Source organism: Rousettus aegyptiacus, unplaced genomic scaffold (genome assembly GCF_014176215.1).
Source record: "Rousettus aegyptiacus isolate mRouAeg1 unplaced genomic scaffold, mRouAeg1.p scaffold_m13_p_2, whole genome shotgun sequence".
In the NCBI taxonomy this organism is placed as follows: domain Eukaryota; kingdom Metazoa; phylum Chordata; class Mammalia; order Chiroptera; family Pteropodidae; genus Rousettus; species Rousettus aegyptiacus.
This window is the reverse complement of record NW_023416295.1, coordinates 7,880,706-7,901,667: the sequence shown is the minus strand read 5'-3', so window position 1 is coordinate 7,901,667 and position 20,962 is coordinate 7,880,706. Positions and strand designations below refer to the sequence as shown.

At 41.3% G+C, this 20,962-nt stretch overlaps 1 protein-coding gene across 1 annotated transcript in view; it reads left to right on the top strand.

Moving 5' to 3' along the window:
- DAW1 (dynein assembly factor with WD repeats 1) overlaps nt 1–18,807 on the top strand; it is a 35,775-nt gene extending 16,968 nt beyond the window's left edge. The window contains exons 5-13 of the mRNA XM_016153454.2: nt 926–1,048; nt 4,702–4,801; nt 7,411–7,518; nt 9,298–9,404; nt 10,268–10,370; nt 11,156–11,270; nt 13,918–13,994; nt 15,801–15,963; nt 18,382–18,807. Coding sequence (XP_016008940.2) covers nt 926–1,048; nt 4,702–4,801; nt 7,411–7,518; nt 9,298–9,404; nt 10,268–10,370; nt 11,156–11,270; nt 13,918–13,994; nt 15,801–15,963; nt 18,382–18,416 — 931 coding nt within the window. The 3' untranslated portion in view covers nt 18,417–18,807. The remainder of the gene's footprint in view (nt 1–925; nt 1,049–4,701; nt 4,802–7,410; nt 7,519–9,297; nt 9,405–10,267; nt 10,371–11,155; nt 11,271–13,917; nt 13,995–15,800; nt 15,964–18,381) is intronic.
- Nucleotides 18,808–20,962: the final 2,155 nt, after the last annotated feature.

Genomic DNA, 20,962 nt, shown 5'->3' with positions numbered 1-20,962 from the left:
AAATTTTAAGAACTAACTAAATATACTATCTTTTTGCTTTAAAATCTTAGACGTCAATATGGTAATTACTCCTGTAAGAGAATAGTCATGTTGACGGATTGTTAAATATTGGAGAAATATTTATTGAACATTTCTCAGTGTGCCAGTCATGTTCCGGGTCCTGGGGATGATGGCGGTGAATCCGATGGACAGATTGAGTAGCATGTATGACAGAAGCAATCTTGCTAATCACAATTAGCAAGAATGCAAACGTGGCTGATGAAGCTGTGCTTCTGGGAGGAGCGGAAGTCCCAGAGACAGCCAGGGCTACTGGCTTCGTGGAGCGCGAGCAGAAGTTGGGATGTTCCTCTAGATTGCTAGAAAGCCACTCGAGGGAGCTTAAGAAAATAACTCCAGAACAGATTTGTAAGGACCGTGTGTGAGCCACGACCTATCAGAAGATGGGTTTATTTGTGTAGGTAAGAGGTGGGGGAAATGGAGCTGGTGAGAATGGCCATAGCAAGAATGTATTTTGAGAATTTACCAGCGGATTGTGTGTGGGATGTGAGTGGAAGAGAAAAATCAAAGGCGATGCTAAAATTTTATGGTCCGACCCTCAGGAAGAATGACGTTATTTATTGAGATACGTTAGAGTTTTGGTCAATGTTACTGATTACAATTATGATTGGATTATATAATTATTTACCTGATGAGAATAATTCTTGGCAGAATGACCCTTTTATTTTTTGAGCTTGGGTGAAAATTGGAAAGTTATTAAGTCAAAGGATTTAAGCTTTCGTTCCTGGTTTAACTGTTTGTCCTGCATACACAGTTTCCACTGTAAAAAGCGAGACAGACGGGGTTATAATCTTGCAGGTGAGGAACGAGGCCCGTTGGAACAGGCTGCCGTTCTCACTTCGCGACCCATTTACATTCCGTGTATTAGCTTTATCACAGGGAGCTACGACCGGACATGCAAACTGTGGGACACCGCGTCTGGAGAGGAGCTTCACACCCTGGAAGGTCACAGGAACGTGGTGTATGCCATAGCATTCAACAACCCCTACGGGTAAGAGGATGTTCACTCATTCCCTTAGTCCTCACTAACCCATTGATTCATATATTCGTCTCTTCATCTCTTGGGGGAGGAAAGGAAGACAGCGAAACAAACCGTAATGAGTGCCCGATGGTGTGCTTTGAAAGCATTTGAAATACCTCCTTCGATGCTTAAAGGAGCAGGGGCTCCTTTATGTGTCCCCGTATAAAGTCTATAAAGTTCAAGTCTCCTTCCGAGGACCACAGTACTAAAGGGGAGAGCCAGAGTCAAGCAAGGCTAACTCTGCTCCTGGGAGTTCTCTGACAGGTAGTTCCTCCCCATGCTGCTAGCACTGGGCTGATGCTTCTGGAGAAACATGACACGTGTACAGAGCATGGTTAACTTTGGTTAGAAGCTATCTGCAGTCTTACCAGGTAGAAGAAAAAATGTATATAGTAACATGATAAATAACAGTACCAAATATAATAGAAGCATTTTAAACCAATCTGTAGTTTCACTGATTCAATAGAGTAACCAACATTCTCTATCTATCCTTCTGCATGACGTACTACTGCTACCCATGGCTTCCTGAATGCTTGTAGTAGCTAGGCTTACCGCGGGTGTACTTAGCCTCTCTTCGCCCTGGTCGGGTTCTAAGCTTGCCAAGAGTTAGCTGTACTTGTCCATAAACCTGCTTATATTGGTCGTGCTTTCAACCATAAGTATGTAATTTGGCATGTAACTTAATTAAATATTGCTTAAACAAATAAAATGTGAGTCCGAAAATAAAGCTGTTGTTTTCTATGGAAGTATAGTAAAGATAAATATTTGAAAAATATTGTCACTAAACGAAGTCGTAGATGAGATCAATGTAAAAACGAGAAAACACGTAAAAATTTACCAAAATTGTTGTGCTCGCATTGTTCTTCTACAAGTATGCTTAAATTTAAGTTATTATTATTATTATTGTTATTTTAAAAAATTGGAATTTGCAGAGGTTGGATATAATTTCTGTAAACCAGGTAACGAATTCCAATTAGCTGACTGGTAATCAAAGAAAAGGCCTTGGCCTCTTGTCCAAAGATTGGCAAATGAATGTATATATTCATATATATATATATACACACACATATATATATTCATTTTGAGTAAAAAATTTAGCACAAGCATCTTTTTTCATGGGCACCTGCTTTAACTGACTTTCTCCATTTACCAAGCCGGTTCGGTAAATAGGGCTGCTTTCCTGTAGTGTTATGATGGCTAAAAAACAGTAAATGATTTAAAAACTAAGAAGAGAAAGATCGCCGTGAACCTCAGAGCCTTTATGGATGACATGAGAGTAGAGCAGGGGCGTGACAGGCGGGGGAGAGGCAGGAGCGGCGAGGACACCCGGGGGGGGGGGGGGGCTAGATGTCAGTGCTCGGTATTTTAGGTACGGCTCCGTCGGCAGGCTCAGCGACCCTCCGTCTCTCTAGAAGTGGGCGAGGTCAGAGCGTTCCGTGTAGTTTGAACTCTGTTCCGGAGGAACGAGTCACTGCGAAAGGTTTGCGAACGAAGGAGTGCCACAATGCCAGGGCTGTTTCGGTGGGATGGCTCTGGCGAGAGAGGGGAGCAGAGGGTGTGGGGGAGAAAAGGAACAGGAGGCGAGGAGATTAGTGGGAGGCGGATAAAATCATACATTTATGAGATGATGGAAACTTAGTCTAGGACAGTAGCAGAGATAATAAAAGGTATTTCATAAAAATGTGATGCACTTGGAGTAGAAATTTTATACCGCAGATCTTAAGAACTTGATGTCGAGTTTGCTAATGTCGTGATACCTTTTGAAAATGTAACACATTTTTAAAATTCGTTAATTGTGATGACACAATCAAACTTAATTGATACATTAAAATGATTAAATATTCCAATTAAATTATAGAAACTTTAACTTCGATGTATACATTTTTTATATTGCAGAGAATGATAATTTTTATAATGCCTTCCTAAATCAGCTTGTGGGAGAGAAAGATTTTATTGAAATTATAAATGATACTGTTTTACCTCTAGTATAATTCCTACTTTTAATTGCAACGTTATTTAAAGGATTTTGGAGGTATATTTTCTATGATACTGTATCTTTTAATAGTCTATTTAACAGATGTGATAATTTTGGACGTCTAGTTGAGAACAAAGATTTGGGGGATGGAGAAGTGAAGAACACTCCTCGCTTTTTGGCTCTTCTATTGAATTCTACCAAAAACCCACTCATCCAATTGCATAGCTACCCCAGTCTCGTGATTTATGTGGGACCTAGAGCAGCATTTTTCACTGTACTTTGGGGCATTGAGGTTTTAGCAGAGTGAGTTCAAGAGAGAGAGAGAGAGAAACTTCACTAGTTTAGTGTTTATCTGTTTTACACATTAGATCAGGAATAAACTTTGATTTAATAAAGTAATTCTAAAAAACATTAGAATTAGTAATATCTTTTATTATGTGGTGTCATATGGATGTAAGAAAGGTATGTGATAGAACAGAAATTGATCGAGACACAGCAGCAACCTGAGACAGACACGTTTTCGGTGCAGGAAGGATGGAAATGAGAGTAGAGAATGGAGGAAGAACTCGGGCTTTCAGCACACCTGGAGCGGAAGTTGAACCGAATAGCCACCGATCTTAGACTAGACGCTACAGGAGACAGGCTCCGGGTGGAGAGCCAGCCTGCATGTTAGGGCGCTTTGGGTGGGTGCATGGGAATTCCCAGGACAAGCTGTCCCTGGAGCATCCGCAGAAGGGACCTTGCTTTCCTTTATTGTCCGAGGCCACAGAGCTGCTATGTTGGTGCCCGGAGAACAAAGGAGAGAAGCAAGGCATTAGCGTGAGTCTGGACAACTAAAAACTCTGCAGCTGTGCTGAGGACTTATAATTCACCTTGGGACATGTATGTTGGGTCTTAAAACCTTCACATTTTTAAATGAGGAGCTTGCATTGTAGATGAGGATCCCAGATTGGAACAGTTCAATGACTTGCATGAAAGGACAGGTAGAGGTCAGGGGTAAAGGGAAACGTTTTAGTTCCACATCAAATGTTGAGCAGGCTGGTCTACTCCTACCTGTTGGGTCTTGACAGTAGCCCTGTTGCACAGGAAGTGTGGGAAGCCTGTCATTTAAAAGGACCGAAGTCTTTATCTTCAAACACTCTTTCTTGTTCAAAGACCTTAAAATTGGAATAGTGTAGGCATTATTTTTCTTAGGAGACACTCGCTGTTCTACCTTCTTAAAACTTTATCTACCCATGTGCTTAATTGAATTTATATTTTTTGTTATTCTTTTAAATTCAATGCTATCCTTCTTTGGAGACCTACTAACATAATTTTTGGTTTATATGACTCATAAATTATTAATTTTCATGTGTTAGCAATTTTCTAAACTAAATTTACCATATTCATTGTACCAATTTAAAAAATACATTAATCTGAAACATATAATTTTAATGTAAAATATCTAAAATTAAACATCTAAACTGATGCCATTAAAAAATTAGACCTCTATTTTGTTATCCACCGACAGAAATATAGGATTGGTTATTATTTCAAAAGCGAAGTCGATTTCTGTATTAATATCTTTTGTGTGTCAGTGTGTCATAGACTGTGGTTGAATTTGATATCAACATCCACGTTTCTTTTTGTTTTGTTTTTTTAATCTTAGCGACAAAATTGCCACTGGGTCCTTCGACAAGACCTGTAAACTGTGGAGCGTAGAAACGGGAAAATGCTACCACACCTTCAGGGGCCATACAGCAGAAATAGTGAGTATATTTATTTTATTAAATTTCGTGTATTACTGTTCTTTTTTTTTTTAAAATTTTGTTTTACTTTCTTCTTCTTTTTTTTTAATAGACTTTATTTTTTTTTAGAACAGGTTTAGGCTCACAGCAGAGTTGAGAGGAAGGTGCAGAGACTCCCATACACTCGGGTCCCCTCCCTGTCCCCTCAGCCCACGCACACGGCCCGTGACCCTGTCCACAGCTTCCACGGGAGTGGTACGCGGATCACAACCGATGAACTTACGTTGACACGTTATTGCTATTTCTCTTTAGGATTTCATTATAAAAGGAGTGGTTCTACCTTTACAATTAATTGAAAAACTTTATCCAGTTACCAGAGGGTAGGGGGTGGGGGGGACAGGAGAGGTAGACGGGGTCAATGGGGTCAAATGTGTGGTGACAGAAAGGAATCTAACTAGGAGAGGCGAACACACAGCATAAATATATATATACCTGACTGTTAAGATGTACAGCTGAAACTGACTGGATTTCGTTAGCCAAGGTCGCGTCACCGTAGAAAAAATAATTAATTAATTAAAAAACAAAACGATGAATAAAAACTTTATCCAGTATTTTTATTCTCTGTATATTTAATATGGTGCTGTTGCTACAATTTACAAACCACTCTAGTTTCAGTATTTTACGAATATCCTGTGTTAACAAGAGAGACTTGTAGCATGATAGGTATGCAAGTACAAACAGCCAACCTGAGCTCCTTCCCACCGACTTGCCTTTATAGGATTGACTCGGTAAGGGTCGAGGCAGCTCTTAAAATTGCTTTTGAAATAAATAACTTTTTAAAAATATCATGTAAAACATTTAGGCTGATTGTTTTCTGGATATCAAAATCCACATTATTTTTTTTTTATCTCAGTAACAAAATAGAACTCAAATTTACATAAATGGTCTGATACTCTAAATCGCTGTGACTCTTGGAAAACCCTCGCCCTTGGCCCGCTCTGTGTTATATCTTATAGCAATTACCGAGATAACTGGCACCCTGTGAACAAGCGATAGTTTAAAAATAAATAGGCTGCTTATTTTAGGAGCTAAATGTATTTATATTCATCTTTCGATTTCATGGTATAGTCGCCCGATAAGAGCTCATGCTATGTTCAAGATGTTTTGCGAGACTCTGAGGTCACTGCAGCGGAAAATCATAACTGACTCTTTCTTGGCACTCGAGTGCACGAAGCAGTGCCCTGAGCCCCTCACGTGTGTTAGCTTGGTTGTGCCTCGTCACAACCCTGAGAGACAGGTATTTCCCCATTTTACTGTTGAGGATACTGAGGCATAGGGTTTAAGTACCTTGCCTAAGGTCACAAGAAAAACGTAATCCTCATTTTCATAGTGTGGCCGTGTTTTCATTGGAATTTTGAAAGGGTTTTTTTTTTTTTTTTTTTTTTAATGTAGTTCCTAGGAAGATATTCATATTTTTCATGGTCCACGACATCCATCCAATAACCGTTTATTGAACATGGACTGTGTGTGGAGCCCTGACCCATGTGCTTGGGGACCAACTAGAATCAGACCGAGTCCTTGCCCTCCAGGGGTTGTGCAGTTTAATGGAGAGAGTGGAGGTGTCAGGGAGTAAGTTCGAAGGCACGTCGTAGGTGTGCTAGGATTCGGTGGGGAGTTCAGTGAGGGCACAGAGGGGAGCAGTCGAGTCTCCTCGGCCTAGAGAGGCATTGAGGAAAGACTCTGCTGCAGGGAAGCGGCAGGTGCATTCCAGGCAGAGGGAGCTGTGTGGGCACAGCGTGTGACAGTGGCCCGTGCGACGTGGCTCCGTGTGGCGGAGGAGAGCTTTCCAGCCTTGCCCTGTGAAGGCATGTACAGAATATGTTAATATGGATTTGCAATGCACCGGAGAGAGTTGCTGGCTGCCCGCCATCACAGGTGATGGGCAAGGATCCTTCCTGCAGCCCTGTAACCCAGTCAAAGCCGGGTCACAGGGTGTGCACGATTGAAGAGGGAATGTCAGATGAGGCGGTGTCATAGATTTATAGTAAGTCTCATATGCTATGTTAAGGAATTTGGACTTTACCCCATAGATAATGTGTTGGCAGTGAATCTTCTAGAGAAGGTGATGCCAAAGTTCAGGGAGTGGCCACGAGAGTGGTTATTAAAAGAAGTCCAGGATCAGGGGTCTTGGGATATTGAATGGATGGCCCACACAAAAGCCACGTAGGACTTGGAATTGAGACCGTGAGCAGATAGCCAAAGCGAGTGAGGTGGGCATGAGCGAAAGAACTGTGACAACAGCGACAGGGAAGATGGCAGCCACACAGCATGGATCTCACGGGCAGTGGGTCTCATTCTTGCTCTTCTGGGGTCTGGGAGTGGCGAAGGCGTCCAGTGACCCTGCAAGCCTGAGCTGGGTGACCCGGAAGGACAAGCAGCTTCTTCTCAAGATGCGACTGCTCTGGATTCAACCCCTAGATAGCAAGCCACTCATATTCGGGATTTTGCTGAGTATTTGTACAAAGAATTAGGCTGAACCTGCTAAAGTAGCTACAACCTAAAGCTCTTCTGTGTACAATTAACCGTTTAGAAGTGTCTTTCTTAAACCGCTTTCATTTCGTGTCATTCAGGTGTGTTTATCGTTCAATCCTCAAAGCACAGTGGTAGCTACCGGAAGTATGGACACGACGGCCAAACTGTGGGACATTCAGAGTGGAGAGGAAGTGTTCACCCTAACGGTACGTTAATAATGGCGGGAGTTTTACGTTTTTGTCAGCCATCCTTTAGGAGCAACGTATTGTTTGTGTTTGTTTTTATTTGTAGTCATAGTCCAAAATAAGCTCTAAGCGAGAAGATGATTTCGAGCGATTGGTTTTCAGACTGGAGTGAAGAATGTTCTGGGTGGTTTGCTGGCTCTTCCAAAAGACCCGGATAGAAGGGTTGGGGAAGCCAGATGGGACCAGGCTCATTCTGACACACTTCAGCCTGTGAGTCACACCATCACAGCTTAAACCCTCTTGTCATCTATCTGGCTAAGACCAAAGAAGGAGCAGATTGGTGCTTTTGGGAGGAAGCAGAGCCGAAGAAAATTGCCAGAAGATTCCTCGAAGGGATGACTGTTAGCCCTCTCTCCTCTACCGTCCACTTTAGAAGCCCCCGCCTCCCCCCCCCCCCCATTTTACCAAGTCTGAAATGACAAGAGGCAGTGGCAGGAGGGCAGACAGGCACCGCCCACACAGTGAATGCTGGCGGCGTGTCTCCGCAGGGATCCCTGTCTGTCACCACCCCCTCACGTCCAGCACCTTCCTGTGCCCCGTTGCCTTACCGCCCCGGCCCAAACTACCAAAGAAAAACAAGGCAGTTCTCTATGGCAATCAGGGAGAGTAGCTGGATGGGAAATCCAAGTATTTTATCCTTTCAAATTATAAATGAGTTAAAAAAAAAAATAGGACCCCTCTCCTGAGAAAGCTTTCTAAGGATGTTAAAAAAATGGACTAAAAAGAAAAAAAAAAAAGAGAGACAGAAAAAACAGTTTTTAACTAACATCAAAGTTTTGTTTTTTTCTTATATCAGAGTGGCTAGGATTATTAATATAGGTATTCTCTTTCCGATTTTCATTTTTGTCATTTCTGTAAGTCACTGCCTCTTTGCTCCTTCTTGCTTCAGACAAATGCCAAGAGCCTTCAGAGGGATGAGTCCTGCTCTACACACCTCTCTGCCACTAGAGAATATGTTTAGTTTGTGTGATTAGAATTTTATTGTTCAGCTACATTTAATTTTTGTCACTTGGAATCAACCAGAAATTTAATTTGTAAACGAACTTTTGTATTATTTAACAAAAGCGATTATATGAATTTATTAAAATTAAGAAATTCATTGGGAAAACAAGGGATATGCTCCAAGCAGAATCCGCTGGAAAAGGAGGCTCCCTCCCATTATCTCAGATGATCTGATGCATCAGCCCTAGCCTGTGAGAGTCAGGCTAGAGGCCAGACATTCGTTTATCGATTCATGTTATCAAGTTATAAGAATTTTCTTTCTTAAAAGTTATTCGCTTTATTCCACAAACTTTTACCTTTTGCTTGTCACCTATTATTATCCCATAAATCATACAGCCCTCTTCGGTGTTTCCAAGACAATGTGAATGAAGCTCTCTGATGTCCCAAAACATGCCCTGTTCCTTAAAAAGCACACACACACAAACAAAATAAAGCAAAAATCTAGCTTTATTGAATTACAATGGACTTGCTTTAAGTCTATGTTTATTTTTAGTGAGCCTACAGAATCATGCGACCATCACCACAATCTGGTTTCAGAGCATTTCTATCCTCCCCAAAGAAGCCTCATGCTCATCTGCCGTCACCCTCTCCATTCCTCCCCCAGCCAACCGCTGATCTCTTTTTCCCTTGTACGTATAGCTTTGCCTTTCCTGGCCTTTTCTTATAGCCTCTGACATGGCACATTTGTAGCTCTTGCTTTATCTGCAGGGATACATGGCGATATCTGCTCTCTTGCAGGGACATTCAGCTGAAATCATCTCCTTGTCCTTCAACACCTCAGGAAGCAGGATCATCACGGGGTCTTTTGATCATACAGTTACAGTGTGGGACGCTGAGACTGGAAGGTAGTCTTCATTTTCAAGAATTTTTAAACCCGGATCAGAGAGTTAAGAAGACAATCTTTGTTATTTTATTAGTTTAGTCTTAAATGTATGAATTTTTCTCTGGATTCCATAGAAATGGGACACACTGAAAATAAATTATGTATTTTATTCTTTAATGATATTTCTGATCCACACAGAGAATGTAAAAGGAGAATGTTAGCAACAGCCTCGTTATATAACTAATCATTTATTCCATATACTATGTAATCAAATTTCAATGGCTTGTCATTACGGTAGGCATGGATATCATGAATAAACGAAATCACAGCTAGTTTTCCAAATTTAATTTAGTCCAACAACTTCAATTTCCTTTCTAATGATTTTTGGTTCTAGTTGCTAAGAAGTTAACCAAATTAACCTGTTTGTGTTGTAAAACTCCACTCTTAGTCTTGTCTGCATTTTGATAGATGGTCTAATTTGGGGGGAGCGGCACCTATCAGGATGGATGCAGCAAGAAATGAGAGAGAAGAAAAGGCCCCTTGCAGGCATCCCATGGGTAGTCTCTGAACTACCAGAGGTCTGCTCATCTGGTGTGAGAATACTTCCAGAATTTCAAGCTGCTTTATTATCTTACCTATGCCTTCCTGAAGTGTCGTTTTTAAGTAATGCTGTTATCTTTGATTGTTTAAAATGTAAGTATATTATCATTAAAACGAGATCGGTAGTTAACTCTTTTTGAGATATAGCGAAGCCATCTTCATTTTATCATCAAAGACTTCATTTGATAAGGACTGGAATTTAGACTCTTACACCAATGGGCTTGCCGTCATTAGTTGTGCGTACAGCTTGAGGAAAGGCATTTGTGTATCGCTTCCATTTTGCAGGAAGGTGTACATCTTAATCGGACATTGTGCAGAGATTAGCAGTGCCTTATTCAACTGGGATTGCTCTCTGATATTAACTGGCTCTATGGACAAAACCTGCATGGTGAGCTCAAGAAATATCCTTGCTTTATAATTTTCGAGGCTGTACTTTTTTATCGTGTCAGATAGTCATTGCAACATTTCATAACAAATTTCATAACACGTTTCAAAGTTGCTATAAAACTAAGATACTGATTTATAGATAATAGTCGGTAATTTTAAAATTTCAAGTTTCTGATGCCCCAAGTTTAGAGGAATTACGATGTAGTAAAATAATTTTAATTGACTCAAATGTGTTAGCATATCTTATTTTAAAAGGCACATTATTTTTGGTCAATGTCTCTCTATTCATTATTTCTTAAACATTGATTAGAGTGAACCTTGAGGAGCCTCGGCAGAGTGTCTCCTTGCCTTTACGTTTCTGTTAGGAAGAGCTTATGTTCCGGAATTAGTATTTGATGATATACTGCATGAATTATCATCTTAATGTACTTTCCATTTTCTAGCATTGTAGTTTTAGATCAAGCTCCTGTGAAGAGAGGACATTGCCACTCCAATCAGTGAAGTGTGCACTTTGGGATTTTTTGCCTAACGCGGTGGCAGAGTCACAAAGCCCATTCTAAATGTCTGCCATTGCTCTTCTCGGTGTCCAAAGTGTGCCTTGTTAGATGGTTGGGTGTGGCCTCTAGTCATAATTCAAGGTAAAATTAATAGAATGTGTGAAAATTGTATACTCGATTTTGGCACAGTTATTTAACCAGCTGTAAGACTGTCATAAACACTACTTCTGACCATCTTTGCATGTTAGACAGGAAATAATAGTCTTTTTTTTTTCATATGTAATTTCAGCTGTGGGATGCTACAAATGGAAAATGTGTGATAACATTGACAGGTCATGATGACGAAATACTAGACAGCTGTTTTGATTACACTGGGAAGCTCATTGCAACTGCTTCAGCTGACGGTAGTCATCCGTTCATACATTTAATTTGCGGAGGGATTCACGTTTGCTTGATAAACATGTATGATTCTATACTGTTAATCATCTCCCTGGAAAGCAGCTATGATAGAAACTCTATTTGCGTCATCTCTGTGATGTCCATGTATGTCGCTACAGCACATCTGTATCATATTCCTGATAACCACATGTGGTGCTGTGCAATGCCTGCATCAGCTCCCTGACAACCACATACGATGCTATACAAGGTCCTCCTCCTCTCCTTAATAACGATATATAACGGGATATGCTGGGTCATCTCCCCGGCGGTCATGCATTATGCTGCACTGCGTGGGCCTCATTGACTTGACCACCATGGATGGTTCTGTAACAACTCTGCATTTTCTCCTTTATGATCACATGTGCTGCTCTACTATGTCTAGTAGGTCTTTGTGTTGCGTATACTTGATGCCGTGCTATATACGTCGTGTTCCTGATCGCTACAAATAATTCTGTGCTATGTCCGTGTCATCTTATTGAAACCATGGGCTTGCGATGCATCGTGTGTGCCTCAGCTCTACAAGACCATGCAGGATGTTATGATACATCTAAGTCATTTCCCTAGGTCATTGACCACATGTGCCATTATGTTGTTTTGCTTGTGATTCATTTAAATTAGTCAGTCTTTATTTCGTCATTGTCTCCCTTCTCCAAACTAGATTTGCATGCTCGTTCTCTTTCTAGGACTTGTCAAAGGTGACCCTTTGATCATACATGCAAGTTCTTTTTATATCCTGGAATATAAACACCCTGACTCTAGACAATTTTAATTTTTTATAGTAGCTAATTACTTTTTCATCTTCTCACTGATGTTGGCTTTTAAAAATCATCTTTTATCTGTAATTAATCTGCCCTTTTCGTTTTAAATACCATTCTCATTTATACAAAAAACTCCATTCAACGAATATACATATGGACTATCTACTTTGTGCCAGAAATTGTTTTAGGAATGTGGGATATATCAGTGAGCAAAAGAGACAGGAATTCCTGTTCTTGTGGAGGGAGGGACAATGACCAATGCCATACATATGTTTTATGTGGAATGTCAGCTTATGCAGAATGTTAGGAGTTGGTCAATGCCATGGGCGGGAGGCGAGAAGCAAGCAGGGCTGGGGGAATCAGGGTGTGATGGGATGGGTGAGAATAATATAACTTCAATTCTAGTTTTGTCTTCTCTATGATCGTTATTTCCCCTAGTAAATATTCTATTATTTCCTTATTTGCTAAAACATTAGTTCAAAAAAGTCTTATTTTCTTCTGGTATGTTCTCTAAACCTCTTCTCATTCTATGTTTCCTAAGAAGTCTTGATGTTTAGACCAATCTTTCTTTTTTTTTATAAATCTCTGTCACCTTTTTATTACTCATTGAAATTACTCTCAAGGCTGATTTTTTTTTTTTTGGTGTCATTCATATTTCTATCTATTTAAAAAATTTTTAGTTTTAGACTATCTTATTTCTGTGTTTTCTGAAGTTTAAAACTGCTTTTATGTTAAATTAATGTATTACTCCATGCAGGATATTCTTGTTTGTGTTATTAACAAACTCTTAAAACAAGTTAGTCACTTTCCTTTAAGGCTTTTGAAATATTCCATCAAACAGAAAGTTTTATATTTTTAATGATATTAATTCTAAAATAGTAATTTTTATAATTTGTCTACTTCCTCCTGAAGATGACATTGTCAAAAAGGTAAGTAAAAACATTATAAAGATATGTTGCTTTTCTTTGAATGAAAACTAAGTAAACAAATTTCTCTACCCTTGCTAATTTTACTTCTATGTAATGCTATAATTTGCAATAAGAAAGCGCCTTTCCTCTGGCCTGATAAATTTTAAGAATTTTTTGAACAATTTACCACTGCTCTTTTTCTTCTCCTATGCTTATTTAACTCATTCATTCCTTAATTCTAAGGAAATGTATATGCTGCTTCTTCTGTATATATCCATTTGTCTGTCCATCCATCTATCCACCCATCCACCCACCCATCCATCCATCCAGCCAGCCAGCCAGCCATTCTTCCTCCCCTTCCTTCCCTCCCTCCCTCCATCCTACATCTATTTATTAAGTGTCTACTGTGAGCTTGGCATATCTGGGGAGTGGGGAATACAACAGGAAATAAAACATTCTATTAACTGTTTCTGTCGAAAGGGTTTCCTAGTGCTTGCTCTTTGTTCGTCGAGTGATGGCCACCGTTCCTTCTTAGGGTGGTCTCTTGCACCTTCCATAACTTTAGACTCATATTTGATGTACGATGCTGGTCTTGCTGCTTATTTCATCCCTGGCCTCTCAAAACTTGTTTTGATCTCCCATTTTTTCCCTTTCAATTTTTTTTTTCTTTTTGAATTTCTGCCTCTCTACTGTTTCTACTTGGAAACAACCCATTATTTCTTTGAATATGCTTGGGGCTAGAGAGGCATTTCTTTCTCTCTCCTTCCCTGCAGTGGGACCAGGCTTGCATTCACAGTTTTAAATGCCTGGCTTTCACCACAGGTGGAAAGACTAACCTAGCAGAGAGCTGTGCATCAGAGGGATAGATGTTTAGATAATTTAAGGCATGTGGTTCAAAGTTCTGTTTTTCCAATTAACTTATATATATCCTCATTTCTCTCAAAAAGGAACAGCGAGAGTTTTCAGTGCGGCCACAAGAAAGTGCATTACCAAATTGGAAGGCCATGAAGGTGAGATTTCAAAGGTGAGTTGCTTTCTCATGTGAAGTAATTTATTTACTGTCAAAAAATAGACAGTATGTTTAATATAAATAGGTGTATTGGCACTAAGATGCAAAGGTTTGTCCAATTATCTCATTCTTTCTAGTTACCTAAAGACTTTATTTTTAAGCATATCTTAGAACTCAGCATAATAAATGACTTCTAAAACCTTCCGAAAACTGTAAACAACATTCTCCCCAGCCATCAGCAAAAGATTTACTTAGCTGAAAATACTTACTAAAGCTACTTAAAAGCTTACGAAGTGCTTTTCCTAGTTCTAGTAGACACACAATTTTATATTGTGCAAAAAGACACGCCATGTGGCAAGTATATCAAGTGTTTTCTAAATTAGATGCAATTGAGGAAGTACTTCACGGAAATATTTAACACTCAACAAAGTTTTAAATGACCTGTTTTGAAACTCCAAAGCCGTAGCTTAGAATTTTGTATAAACTTCTCCCAAAAGCTTATTCATAGAGCAGGGCTATCCAGTCAGCGATCTGAGGCTTAGTTGTGTCCTTGGGAAATTTTGAAGAAGGCTGGGGCTAGATGACTCTCACCCCCACCCCCAGCTCAGACCGGTTCCTTGGTCTCACACCTGAGAGTAGATTTGCTCCGTCCCTGTAAAATATTCTCCATGGTTTCATGTCTCTGAAGACTCCATCTGGACCATGGACCCGCTGCCTGCCGGGCTCTCTCCACTGCTGCACCTGCACCTGCTGCTGGTGGCTTTGCCAGCCCCTCAGGCCTGAGCTCCTGGGCAGCGCAGAGCGCATCCTTTCCATAGGCTGGCAGAAAGGGGGATGGAGGTGGGGCGAACATGGGGGGCAGGCTGAGGAGAGAGCCCAGGTCGTGTTTCTGAGTGTCTGGTTTTGACATGTCTGGTGTGTCTCACTCGACAACTGTGCATCTGTTTTTGTGAGTATGTGACTATAAAAGAGTTCTCAGAGTCTGTATTTTTGCATTTTATGCTTACGGGATTGACATGTTACTTATTGAATTGCCACTCAGTAATGGCATTTCCATGGCGTGCCAAGCGAAGGGTTCATTCGTTCGGCAAACGCTTTTCGAGAGCTTCCACCGTGCGAGGCATTGCTCCTGGCACCGGTGACACATGATAAAAAAAAGATGTGGCTCTGCCTTCATCAAACCTTTGGTCGTGGAGGAGATGGTGCGAATCATCGTCATCTGATCATTTAGAGAGGGTTGTGAGCATCGCCCCCAAAGGAATGGAGGACCAATAGCTTTCTTTGGCGGCTGCTCGGATACCGTTTGATATTGCCTGGCACATCAGAGACCCTCGGGACATCTCTGGAAAGCGTTGTGCTTTGAGTAGCAATAGGCAGAAAGTCCTCTCCCGTAGTCCCCGACGTTCACCCGTTCTGTGGCCCAGATCGAAGGAGGACCTGTGTGCTTTCGATTGCACAAAGCTGGGCTGCAGAGGTGGCCCCAGGGCTTGGGAAGGAGCAAGCCTGACATGTGTTCTCATCCACAGCGGGGTCTTGCCTCTGTGTTTGCATGGAGAACGGCATCACGAGTCTTTGGAAAGCAGCTGGGCGGAAATACCCGAACTATAAGGGTGTCTGGTCTTCATCCAAAGGGCACAGGCAATTAAACCTTTCTGCCTAGATTTTAATTTGCATGTATTAGTCCCTGTAATACTTTTTCCCTTTGTGAAAGAAATATCAGACTGGGAAGGTGACGGGTGCTTAGTAATGTCCTGATTAAGTTAAAAACATATTGGGCATCATTACACAAATCCGTGATGGTTTTTTAAATCCTTTTTGTAGATTTCTTTCAACCCCCAAGGGAACCGTCTTCTAACAGGCAGCTCTGACAAAACGGCGAGAATCTGGGATGCTCAGACTGGTCAATGCCTCCAGGTGCTTGAAGGGCACGCCGATGAAATCTTTTCGTGTGCTTTTAACTATAACGGCAACATAATCATTACAGGTAAGGGAGAAAGAAACACCATAGGCTTGGTTTCCCTTTGAAATTGGCTCAGTTCCCAAGCTGAATACCAAAAGGCATTCACATCTGTCCCCTGCCCCTCTCCCAAGGCCCGCGGGTCATCTTGGTGGGTTTGATATCTTCTATTTAATTGTATCTGCATTGCAGAACCAGGGAAGTGAGCTCAACCACTGATTGCAATGCTTCGTGAATTCTGAATTTTACCCTAGACAAAGTAAGAATTCTGCAGCCTGCCTTGCTGGTTACTACATTTCCACAGGCATCATGTGTTCGACGGTTAATATTTAGTTAAGTGTTGGTAACTAAAACAAGTCTGGACCTTGGTTCTCCACAGTTAGGTTTATAACCTAATAGAGATTCATTCTTTAAACTACGTTGTTTTTTTCCCTTGGATGTCCCTTACTAACGTACTGAAATTTAGGGAAGAGAACATGTATTGAGCATTTTTCAACCTTCAACAGTTTAATTATGGATGAATCATATTAGCCACACTTTTTTTTTATAAGACCTGGATTGAGACTAGGTTAATTTAGATTACAGAAAGGGGAGAAAAATGACGAGAATCTGGGACAATGTGTGATGCCTGTGGAGGAAGGCTTGGTGGGGGGTGGGTGCTACAATGGCACGTGGCTGGGACGACCAAGAGGGCACGGGAGACACAAGGTGCCCGACTCTCAGTGATTCCCGTCGTGCCGCGTAAATTAAACATTGCTGAACAGGTTTAATACGTTCAAAGTTAAATATGCAAGGTTGGTTCTGTATTCTGGCTACTTAACTTCATGGTTATATAGCTTCAGGGATGCTGAGCATAAGGCTGATCGATTCAAGCAAAATAATGGCTGTGACATTGGCAAGGCAGAAGCGTCATGCCTGTTCTAATAAGCTCTGTCACCCAGTGGGCCAGTACTTAGCATCTTGAGGCTTTGGGATACACTAAGCGAATTAATAATATCTTAAAAGAGCTCAGGAATTTAAGTGCCAGCGCTAAAAGAAGGCGCAGACCCCTTTTCCCTAAAAAAGTCCCCTTTCTATGTAATTATGGATAAGTTCTAAAATTGCAGATTCTTCAGGTTTATGGTTTTCAAGTTTTACTAAAATGTAGCTACTCCTAAAACAATACCATAATAAGCCGCACTTTTTTTTTTTTTTTTTTTGTGGACACAATGTCACATTCTTTCCCATGACAGGGGGCGAGGTGGGAGGCGGTGACAGAGAGACAGGGTGCTCCCGCAGGAAGCTGCTACTGAGTAGGGAAGAGGGAGGCGGGCCAAGCAGGTGGAGGACCAGCCTTTCCTAGTGCGTGTCTTTCATATTAAGCCGGCTGCGCGATACCGGTCACCTCGACCAGTTTTCACGAAGACCCTGGAGAGCTTAGGGAAGGAGTATTAGTGGTCTGCGCCTTCTTTTAGCGCTGGCACTTAAATTCCTGAGCTCTTTTAAGATATTATTAATTCGCTTAGTGTATCCCAAAGCCTCAAGATGCTAAGTACTGGCTCATTGGGTGACAGAGCTTATTAGAACAGGCATGATGCTTCTGCCTTGCCGACGTCACAGCCATTACTTTGCTTGAATCGATCAGCCTTATTTTCTTGGCCAACTCCAGTGTCCACCATGCATTTCTTCATGCCTGAGGTTGGGTTGAAAATCAGAACCGGTAAAAAACTGACCAGTATGGTCATGACATTTTTCAAAAAATGTATAAGGCACGTTTTGGTGGAATGTGCAGTTTTTCCAAGCTTTGGACCGACGTTCCGCGCCTGGCCTCTGAAGTGAGCCACACCAGGGCCGTCATTGCCCCAGACAGGAAGTGAATGGTGACCCTCGGGGAGGGCCACTTCACGGCTGCTCCGGAAGAGTGTCTGTCATAGCAGTGGGGAGAATGCCAAGGTCACATGTCGACTGATGATGAGAAAAATCTATGGGCATTTTGATATATTTCAAGGTGGAATGTGATGTCTGCTCATAAGCTAACTCCTGGAGATATTCAAGTTCACTGTATTGCCACCTGGCGGCGATGACTTAGGAGAGGGCAGAGGAGATGGGATGGCTGATGTGGCTGCAATCTCAGGCCCTCTTCAATTCAGCAAGGCCACGGATCATGCCGGTGCAAGTAACACATGAACGTGCTCAACTTAGGAGTGACAGGAATCGTGCAAAACAAAAACCAACCAACCAATCACCCAACCAACCAACTAACCAACCAACCAACAAACAAACAAACAAAGATTTCCACTCAAAAAAGTGCCTGAGCCGAGGGGCCTCAGGGGCTTCAAAGCTGGGCGCTGAGAGTCTAGCGCATTTGGCACGTCGATGATTAGTGATGACCCAGACAATGACAACTCGTAGAAGAGACAGGGAATAAAATAAAGGAAAATAACTTTATGAAATTTGTCCTTACAGGTAGCAAGGATAATACCTGTAGGATATGGCGTTGACTGAAGAAAGCCAGTTGGTGTGAGAACTTGGCTAGCAGCGGGAACAAGACCAGGAGCGTCGCAGAGAGCAAGCAAGCTATTTTGATATTTCATATGTTTTCTCTTTTCTCAGAAATCAACTATTTACACACTGTCCATAGCTTCACAGACATAACCATTAAAACTGATGATGTTATATCGTTTTGTGATATTATTTGATAGAAATGGCAGGAAGCAGCATAATATTTGGCAAATGTCACTGGTTATTTCTATTTTGTTTTATTTTCTAATAGCATCATGAGATTGATAAAATCAGAGTAATTTAGCAATGCGTCTCCTGGATTCTACTTTGAAAGGTATTATTATAATTTTTGTTGAATAAAGTTTTTGGAGAAAATTCTTTATGAATTTACATCTATGTTTATGCTGTATAGTTTTATGGGGACATGTGTGTTAAGAATTTGATTAGAAGTTTTACTACTTAGTTATTTTACTTTTTGTAGCTAAGAATGAGAAAGCCAATTTTGGAAGAGATGCTTAATCTTTCTTCTCTCATATTCAAGAATATATCCTCCCCACCCCCCAAATATTGAGGAGCTACAGGGAATAAAATTGGGGCAGTGTGTATAGGGAAAATAAAATGGATCTCATTTACTAGCAAATGTATTTTGGATTCTTAGTGGGCTGAAAAAATATAAGCAGGTTTATCTAGAAAGAAAAGTTAAACAGAATAGACATTTGTATTTTTTAAATTAAAAAATCTGGGTAGAAAACAATTGAGATACCAGGGAAATCCTCAAACACCAATCTGTTTGCAGCTGAAATACTAAAAAAATGTTCGTTTGTTTTTTAACTGATCTATATAAAACTATAAAAGTTCAATGTAAAAGTGCCACAATGCATATGAAAAATTAATGTTAAAAGATAAAGCACAAGATAAAACCAGCGATGCCTGAATCCAGAGCAAGAGAACACATGAGTATTTTTATAGAATTGTTTTCTTAGTAATAAAAATAGTAGTTCATGTGGCTGAGTATCTATCCTGTGCCAGTCATTGCCCAATCACGAATGTAAATTATCTTATTTTGTACTTCTAGCAACTGTTACTAAGCAGATAAGAGTCCCAGTTTTCGAAGGAGGAAAGTGAGTCACAGGGAAGTTAAATAATTTACCAAGGGCGTCCAGATGTTAGGTGGGGAAGCTGGTTTCGAATTCAGAAGCTTCATTCCGTTACACAACGTTCTTGAGTGAGCAAGGCTTAAATATGGGAGGAGAGTATCAGATCTACCAGGAGGAAGGTTTGGAGTGAGAATCACCTCTCAGATTACCTATGGGTGTCCAGCTCTCAAGAAGAGAAAAGAAAACAAAAGCAAAATAAATAAACCCAGTGCAGTTGCTGGGAGGAGGAAGTTCAGAGGTGGTGGAGTCAAGGAGAGCTTGGATGAGAGGAAACCGGGCCAAAATTTAGCCCCTTCTTTTAAAACTCTAAAGCAGCGCTGGACACTGACTCCTCTATAACTCTTTGATGACTTTAGGAGAAGTGGCGATACCGTTTTGTCCCATCTCGCAGAAGAGTGAGCCAGTGCCCTGTTGTGGAGCTCACTCTGCGTCTCACAGACCAATTTAGGTGTAGGGAGCCTTCGGCCAGAAAATGGCTTGTTCCTCTATTTTAATATATCAAGGGATTCTCTCCTTATAGAATATTTATGGAAGTTTATAGATAGCCCAACCTACTTAAAAAAATAAGTGTTAAAATATTTAAGATAGAAAGAAACGCTAGCCTGTACTGTTGTGTGTCGGTCTCAGTCTACGGAGAGCGATGCCATTGGCCGGGAATGCAGGAGGCAGTCCTCTGGGACTACTTGGGTGGCCCTCACGGACATTCCCCGACCTGGAGCCGATGTGGCTGGACTGGCTCTCATGTTCCTTAAAGATTGCAAGACACCTCAGAAACCACCATCTAGGAATTTGGGAAAAAAACTGTATCTATTACTCATAAGTCCTGGAGAGCACCGAGCAATGCCAAGGGCCACGCAGCGGGCCATGAGTAGAGAGAGGAAGGGGGTGTGGACCTGAGCTTCCGTCTTTGTGAAGAGTTGAGTGTGCGGTGCTTGGCGTTTTGTGGGTTCACTCTTTCTTGGTGAATTTAAAACATAAGAGTGAGAATTAGTGTGCAGGAAGCGAAGAGTGGGGTGACTCAAAAGGTTAGTTACCTAGGTCAGGCAGGGTTTTCTAAAAGGTTCATCATGGAGCGGAGAGGCCTGGCTCTTTATCTAGTTTGGGGAGTAGCTGTTTCATGCAGCTGGCAACATGTTCACTCAAGATGGGTGACGCCTGGAATGGGCGCCTGCCTAGGCCATCAACCGCTTAGCGGCAGGTATTTTCACTACGTAAAAAAAGCTTATTGTCAGGCACTTACACTACATATACCCACTTAGCTTTCGTCTGGAGTGTGTGTGGTGTCAGGTTGCCCGGATGTAAATTCTGATTTCAGCTGTGAATTGTTGGGCAGGTTACCTCGCTACTCTGTCTCAGTTTTCTCATCTGGAAAATGATGATAATTACCT